Source organism: Dipodomys merriami, unplaced genomic scaffold, assembly GCF_024711535.1.
Source record: "Dipodomys merriami isolate MVZ:Mamm:240054 unplaced genomic scaffold, mDipMer1.0.p SCAF_9, whole genome shotgun sequence".
NCBI classification, from domain to species: domain Eukaryota; kingdom Metazoa; phylum Chordata; class Mammalia; order Rodentia; family Heteromyidae; genus Dipodomys; species Dipodomys merriami.
The window spans coordinates 62,878,958-62,886,555 of record NW_027206512.1 but is presented as its reverse complement, the minus strand read 5'-3'; the positions used below and the strand labels follow the sequence as shown (position 1 = coordinate 62,886,555).

General features: G+C 59.7%; 1 protein-coding gene across 1 annotated transcript; it reads right to left on the bottom strand.

The window, feature by feature from the left end:
• Nucleotides 1-2,938: 2,938 nt before the first annotated feature.
• Nucleotides 2,939-6,865, bottom strand: Msx1 (msh homeobox 1). Its single transcript, XM_070013075.1, has 2 exons — nt 6,239-6,865; nt 2,939-4,163 (listed from the first exon to the last, which is right to left on the bottom strand). Exons 1-2 carry the CDS (start codon nt 6,681-6,683, stop codon nt 3,721-3,723), a joined length of 888 nt encoding a protein of 295 aa, XP_069869176.1. The 5' UTR covers nt 6,684-6,865; the 3' UTR covers nt 2,939-3,720.
• Nucleotides 6,866-7,598: the final 733 nt, after the last annotated feature.

The window sequence follows — 7,598 nt, the reverse complement described above, 5'->3', positions numbered from 1 at the left end:
AGGAGTTAAACTCACACCGAAGGCCCCCATTCCTCGGTGGGGACACGGGCACCGCACGCACACGCAGCTCCCGGCCCCAGGCGCGCCGGCCACGCGAGGCTCCCGGGTGGAGCCGGTTCCAACCCCCCCCCCAATCGATTCTGACCTGGGGAAGGCCACGCCATCTCCCGCGGCCTCTTCAGGGTTGGGGACGCGCGGGAACTGCGCACAGTAGGCCCCAAGGATTGTTCCGTCCTCCATCGCTCGCCCGCACGCGGGGGAAGCCCCCGGGCGTCACCGACGCAACGATTCTTTTCCGATCAGAAAAATCGATCGGTGACAGACCCGACCCACCCCAAAACGGGGAAATTAGGGAGCCGTGGGGGAGGGTGGAGAGAGCCAGAAGCGATGGCCAGAGCCGCAAGGGGCCAACACCCGGCCCCACCCGGCCGAATGTGGCTCAGGATCATCACGCTACCCAAGGCGGCACGCATTTATTGAGCACTTTCTGTGTACACACGAGTTGGAGAAAGGGGAATCCGAAAGGAAAAGGGGGCGGGGGACAAAGAAAGGGCTAGACGGGAAGAAATCAAAGTGGCAAAGCCAAGGGGCAGCGAGGCGGAGGGGAATCCAGGGCGGGCAGCCCAAGGCAGAGGCTCGGGCGGCGGGGCCGGGGTCTCAGGGCGGTGGGCCCCGTGCGCGCGCCCCGCGAAGGTGCAGGGGGTGGGGGGCGGGGAGGCGCACCCGCCTCGCCTGCAGCTACCGCCTCGCTGGAGCCGCCGCGCGTCTGCAGAACGCGAACCGTTGCTCATTACGGCAATTATGTTCCTCTAAATTTGCCTCGACCCTAAATTGCCGAAGTCGGAGGAGCCAGGAGGCCCTGGAGCTTGGGCTGATGGAGACACTCGATCCCGCCCCGCCATTCCTCTATCCCGCGTGAATGGAAAGCACCCCCCCACACACACACCGCGCGCTGCAGGGTGAGCTGAGAACCCACGGCCCCAGATCCTAGGGCAGGGGAAGATGCCAGGCCCATTGCAAAGGTGAGAAAAGTGAGGGGCGCAGAGGAACCACGGGCAGGGGACGCGGCGGTGACCCGCGGGCTGGAACTAGGGGCCGCCTGTCTGACTTCAAGCCCCGGGACTGTCGCCCATGGCTCCGCAGAAAGAAACCCAGAGGAGCCGTTCTGGGGGTCAGGGTACACTGGGTGTGCAAGGCCATCCTTGAGCTTCTTAATTTGTGGAAAAAAAAGGAAAAGGGGGAACACTTTATGCAAGCAGCAGCGGACCTCTTGGCCTTCAAACACCTTTAAAGACCACCAGCGGAGGGAGCCTGGTCTGGTCCGTGTAACTCCTTCCTCCCTGGGGCGAAAAGGCCCAGCCCTGGGTTCGGAAGGTGCTCTGGGAATCGCAAAGCCAAAGGCCACTGCTCCACCCGGGACCCCCACAAGCTCACGGAGTGGATGGCAACAAGTTGGGGCTGTGACAAGTTCAGACTATAACCCAGGCCAAGCAATCCAGACCGAAGGGTTGAAGGTCTGGTACCGGGAAACAAGGCCTGAAGCCAACTCAGAGCTCATGGGGTGGAGAAGCATGACCCTGGTCTCTTGATATCCCCAGGCTCACCTGGAGTCCGGGGACTAGAAAGGCAGGGAGCCTCAAAACTTCTCTTTCACTCCTCACACACATTTGCCCCTCCCCAAGTCCAAGACCGCATACTGAGTCTCTTGGATCTTAAAAGTCCTGGTCTGCTAGTGTCTCCTCTTAATGGGCAGTGGGCGGAGCGTGACCCGGGGTGGGGGTGGGGGGGCCTTCTTCTTGGAGTTTGGAGGAGCAGGGCACTGACAGAGGCTGGGGAACCTAAATTTGTTATTTGAGGGATGAACCCAAACCAAAGGAGGAGAGAGAGGTTCCGGGAATATAATTGGTTTGATTTAATAAGGGGTCATTTTGTCTTCGATAGCCTTGCAAAATTCTTCCCAGGAGACTGAACTTGGAACTTCTTCAAATATACTTTCTGTGGAAACCTGGGCCTGACTGGCTACATAAAAGCAAAACCATGTTAACGAGGGCTGGGGAAGAAGCCCGAGGTCCTGCCTACAGTGAGAGTATGCGCTGACTTTGAATTTTCTGTAAAGTTTGTTACACTTCTGGTGTGTTGTAATCAGGACTGTGATGGGAATGTGAAGGTGCCCATATTCTGAGGATTCAAATAGAGTTCCCCCAAACATCAGCACCCAAGCCAGGTGTCTGATGGCTCCCGCCTGTAATTCTAGCTACTTCGGAGGCTGAGATCGGAGAATAGAGGTTCACAGCCAAGCCAGGCAGAAAAGCCCATCAGAATCTTATGTCCAATTAACCAGCAAAATGTTGGATGTAGAGCTGTGGCTCCAGGAGTAGAATGCCAACTTCGAAAGAAAAAGCTAAAGGACAGTGCCCAGGCTCTGAATTCAAGCCCCATTACTGGCACTACAAAAATAAAATAAAAACAAAAATAATAAAGAAGCTAAGCAATTGTTTCTCTCTCCCCCACCTGGCCTCCTGTGGGAGAAACAGGTTTGTGGAGGTGGGACTTGTCCGGATTAGCTGTCTACAGTCATCAAACCATTTGGGCAATTCACTTTGTTTTCATAGACAGGTTAAACGCGGAGAAAAAAAGAAAAGAGTCAGTTACGGGTCGCCTGAGCAAGTGTCGATTTCAGCTTAAAGTGAATTGGAAAATTGAGCCTAATTATCGCAGGTAATTGCTTCAATTCTCCACTTGACTCTGCTAAGGTAGATCTGTCCCGTGTGCCCCAAAATACAGTCCCTTTATTTCTGGAGACTTCTCGTCACCTTTGAAAGTTGCTCCTATAAAGCTATCACCCAGCTGGAAAGCAATTGCATATGTGAAGAGACAGCTAGAAGCACAGTTAAAATACAGGAGTGAATTGGGCAGAGATTTTTTTTTGTAGCTTAAAATTAATTTATTTAACAAATATAGCTATAATATAAACGATAATAAAATTTCAAATATACAGTATATTACATAGTACACAGTCCCTTCCAAAGGGGTGTTTGAGAGCCACGAGAATGTACTGTTAAATAGAAACAGATTTTTTTTTACACATTTTTTTTCTGGTCCTGGTAAGAGAAAAGTTCCTTCAAACCTACCTGTGCCACACATCTGTGCACTCTCCCACCTCCCCACGCGCATGCATGCAAACACACACACACACACACACACACACACACACACACACACACACACACACACACACACACACACACACACACACACACACACTGAGCAAGGTTTTGCTGCTGAAACTTTGTTTTCCAGTGCCAGGCCCTGGGATCCATCTCCCCTTCACAGTCTTCTGAGTCTAGGACTGTCCTCATTTCCAAACGCATCCCGCGTTAATTTCTTGTTGCTTCCCCGCATTGGTTTCTGTCTACGCGCGGCGGGAGATGTGTTCTCCAGTCCCCTTCAGCCTGTAAATTGTGTTGGGACCTTGAATACATCTTAGCCTCTAGGGCCTCCGTTTCCCCATCTGTAACTGGCGGGTGTGTAGGCCTAGGTTCTAGAAGCGTTCTAAGGGACCCACTTTGTGGAAGGGGGTCAGACTTGGGAGAGAATTCTGGGAGCAACCGGAAGCACAGGAGCTGGGGTTTCAAGAGAAAGGGCCAGGGCGGCGGGGGGGGGGGGGGGGGGTGGTCTCTTGCTGGTAGGGGCGGTGGGCTGGAGGAGCGCTGGCCCCGCCTATGTCAGATGGTACATGCTGTAGCCTACGTGCGCCGTGTAGAGTCCCACGGGTGCCACCGGCAGCGCGGCGCGCTGGAAGGGGCCAGAGGCGCTGTAGAGCGAGGCGCCGGCAGCCGCCGCCACCGCGGCCGGGCCGCCCAGGGGGAAGGAGAGGCCGAAGGCCGCGGGTGGCAGCATGGGCTTGGCTGCCATCTTCAGCTTCTCCAGCTCTGCCTCCTGCAGTCTCTTGGCCTTGGCACGGCGGTTCTGGAACCAGATCTTCACCTGCGTCTCGGTGAGGCTGAGCGAGCTGGAGAACTCGGCGCGCTCGGCGATGGACAGGTACTGCTTCTGGCGGAACTTGCGCTCGAGCGCCAGCAGCTGCGCCGTGGTGAAGGGGGTCCGCGGCTTGCGGTTGGTCTTGTGCTTTCGTAGGGTGCAGGCCGGAGGGCTCAGCCGCCCTAGGGGGCCGTGAGAGAGAAAGGCAGGGGGTTAGAGCTTGCGGGGGAGAGACCAGATCGCAAGGGAGTATTGACAAGAGTAACCTAAGTCAGCACCTATCTGTGCCACGCTCCCGTGTTCCACACGCACCAGAAACACTTGAAAACAAAATTCTTTTTCATATTCACTCCGTAACCCTACGGGGCAGACGTTCTGGCCCACTTTTTTTTTTTTTTTTTGCAAATACACCGCGATGCCAGAGGAAATACAAGCATGTTCGAGGCCAGAACACAGCTGGGCAGAGGTGGATGGCAGCAGGCCTCACCCGGCTGTCACTCACAGGGAGAAGGTGGCTGCTAAAGCTGGTGGCGCAGAAACAGGTCTGTGCCCGGCCCAAGGGTCATGAGTTTTATGCAGTTTGGGGCCAAACATTTGTGCTCAGCCAGGGATGAGCGCTGGGGTGGGCCTCTCAGAGGCAGAGGGGAACTTGGAACCCCTTCCTCTTCCCCCTGGAACAGCCCCGTTCCTACAAGGTTCTGGGGGAGAAGACAACTCAGAGGTCACACTGTAGCCAACCCTTAAATATATAAACTACAAGTTGGGGTGATGAAGAAAGGGGGGCATTCCATTTTAACTGGCCAGTTGCTTCTCCCAGTTTCCCTTTGGTCTTCTCTGGGTGCCCCCATCCCCTGCAGTGCTAAACCTGAGGAGTTTTTTTTGGGGTGGGGAGGCAATGCAATGGCTCCTGAACTTTGGGCTCCATTTACTGACAATCTAGCCAACAGTGTTTGTCTTCTGGCTTCTAGATAAATCTCAAGTAAGGGCAGAGAGCCAGTACTGAGCCCCGAGTTAGAGAAATAGCCACCACTGCCTGTTACCATGGTCCTGGCCAGATGAATCACACAACGAATGATTCCCAGGGACCCCATTGATTTGGGGGTCCCAGGGCTCAAGGCCCTACACCAAATTCCTTCTCCGATGGTGGATGACGCTTTGTTTCCCAAAGGCGAGTGGAAATCCAGACTGTTTCAGCATGCGGGTTTTGCCCAAGTGTATTTTAGTTTGTGTTTTAAAAGGGGGAAGGAGAATGCTATTTGGGCTCAGACCACCAGGATGTGAGTCAAACAACACCCCCTCCCTCTCTCCCCAGGCCCCCGTGAATCTGGGCAGCAGTTGGCCTGGGACTGGCTTTCGGCCGGGCCTGGCGGAGGAGCCGGCGGGCGCCTCGGGAAATGTCCGTCTGTGGCCCGGGCGCCGGGGCAGACCTTCTTCTGCCCTTAGGCCCCGGGAGGGGCTGGCTGGCTTCTCCCCCTCGTTTAATCCCCAGATAGAAATCCCGGCTGGGCCTCGCGCCATGGAAATCGTGCGGGCTATTCTGCAGTGCCACATAATCGAAGGAAGCGAGGAAAACTTGGGAATTTCCCGTGCTCCTGAAATATCTCGGAGAGGCTTCGCGGGGCGCGGAGGCCGAGGCCCGCCAGGCCTGCCGAGGCTCCGGAACGCGCGGCGGGCGGCTGAGGTCCTGGGGGAGTGGGGGGGGAGGGGGGAGAGTCGGAGAGACGCTGGGGGAGGTGGGAGCTACAGACACGATGAAAACGGGGTGCAGTACCCAGTCTGGTGCCCCCACCCCCCTAAACCACCCATCTGCTGCCCTGAGCACCAAGGATCAACCTCAAACTTGAAGTGGGGAGGGGCGGAGTTCAGTAGAAGCTTCCGAACCCCGTATCGGGAGGGGGGTACCTTGCATTGTGTGTGGGGGGGGTGTCCGGGTCGGAGAAAGTGAAACCGCGCGGCGGGGCGCCGCGGCTGGGGACGTGGGTTCCGGGTCCCACGGCGATCCACTCCCCGCGCGCCCGGCGCCCGCGTCCTACGAGTGGCCCGCCGCCGCGCCAGGGCGTGGGGCTCGTGGCCACCCCCGGGCCTCGAACTCTCTCCCCGCGTGGGCCGGCTGGAGGCTCAAACCCCGGCCTCAGCCGCCAAAGCCACCGGGCCGCACGGCCCGGGGGTACGCGGGAGCCCCGAGACTGGCCGGGCCCCCCGCACCCCTCTCTCCCCGCCCCTCCCTGGCCTCGCCGCCCGGGCTCTGGCTACTCACGGGCCGGGGGCGGGGAGAAGCGCGGGCTCTGCATCCACGGGGACCTCTCGGGCTTCTCCGGGCTCTCGGCTTTGACCAGCGCGTCCTCGGGCAGCTTCAGCAGTCCTCCCACCGAGAAGGGGCCGAGCGGCCGCGGCGAGGAGGGCGCGTCCGGGGCGCCCAGCGGGCCGGCTCGGGCGCCCGGCGGCGGCGCGCCCTCCGAGGCCGCCGGGGCGCTCTCCTTGGCGCCCGGCTTCCTGTGATCGGCCATGAGCGCCTCCACACTGAAGGGCAGGAGCGAGGGGGACACGCGGGGCTTGGCCCCCTCCTCGTCGGCGCCCATGGCGGCCGAGGCCGAGGCCGCGGCGGGGGCCGGGCCCGCGCCTCCCCCGGCCGGCTTGCCGAAGGCGGAGTCCTCCACTTTGACACCGAGCGGCCGAGAAGTCATGTCAGCAGCCGGGGCCATGCAGAGCCGGGCCGCGCTCCAGCCGCTGCACAGGCCAGCCGCCGGGCATGGGCCTCGGGGACCCCTCGGGGGCCTTGGCCGGGCGGGTCCTCCCGCGCGAGCCTCCCGCCGCCGCCCAGAAGGCCAGCTCCGGGACGCTGGGCCTGGCTCGCCGCCGCCGCCGCCCCGCAGGCCGAGCTCCCGGGCGCCCTCGCCGGCTCCGGCTCCGGCCGCGGCTCCCCAGAGAACTTGCTAATAAGGCGAGGCCGGAGCGGCGGCGGCCAATCACCGCGCGAGGGGGCGGGCCCGGAGCGGCCCATTGGGCCGCGCTGCCGGGGACCGGCCTCGGGGCGCGCGGGGCCTGGGGGGCGCCGCGCACAGCCAGGCTCCCCGCGGGCGCGGGAGAGGAGGGGTGCGGGGGACCAGGGGGTGGGGGGGACTCGTCCCCGAGCTAAAGCCCCCCGGAGGCCTCGGTCAGTCCAGGTCCCCGCCCGTCCCCATCTTTTCGCCTTCTTGGGAGACTTTCCCCCGTTCCCACCCCTCTTCTCCCTTCGTCCCCCTCCCTCTCTCCTGCGTCCCCTTTTCCCACCCCTCTTATTCCCCACACACACTTTCCTTGTTTCCTAGACTGCTCACCGACCCCGTCCCTGTCTACTATCTGTCCCAACAGCAATCTGACGAGATCATTTCTAAGAAGTTACTTTTATGTGTGTGTGTGTGTTTAAAATGAAAACACGGCGTGGTTATGTGTCCCGGTGGAGAGACGGGGCTGCCTTTTTATGAGGCCGTCCTTTCCTTCCTATTTTAATCCTCAGATGGGGGGGGCGAGGTGAACCCCTGAGCCTGTGTCTCCACCCCAGCGCAGGGCTGAAGTTTGTCCAAGGAAACCCCCCCTGCTCCTAGGACGCACGGAGAGGTGACACGGATGGAGACCTA

Coding starts and splice junctions, on each gene's coding strand:
- Msx1 (XM_070013075.1), bottom strand. CDS start 6,683: ATGGCCCCGGCTGCTGACATGACTTCTCGGCCGCTCGGTGTCAAAGTG. Junction 4,164..6,238: donor CTTCTCCCCGCCCCCGGCCC/GTGAGTAGCCAG, acceptor ACGGCCCCCTAG/GGCGGCTGAGCCCTCCGGCC.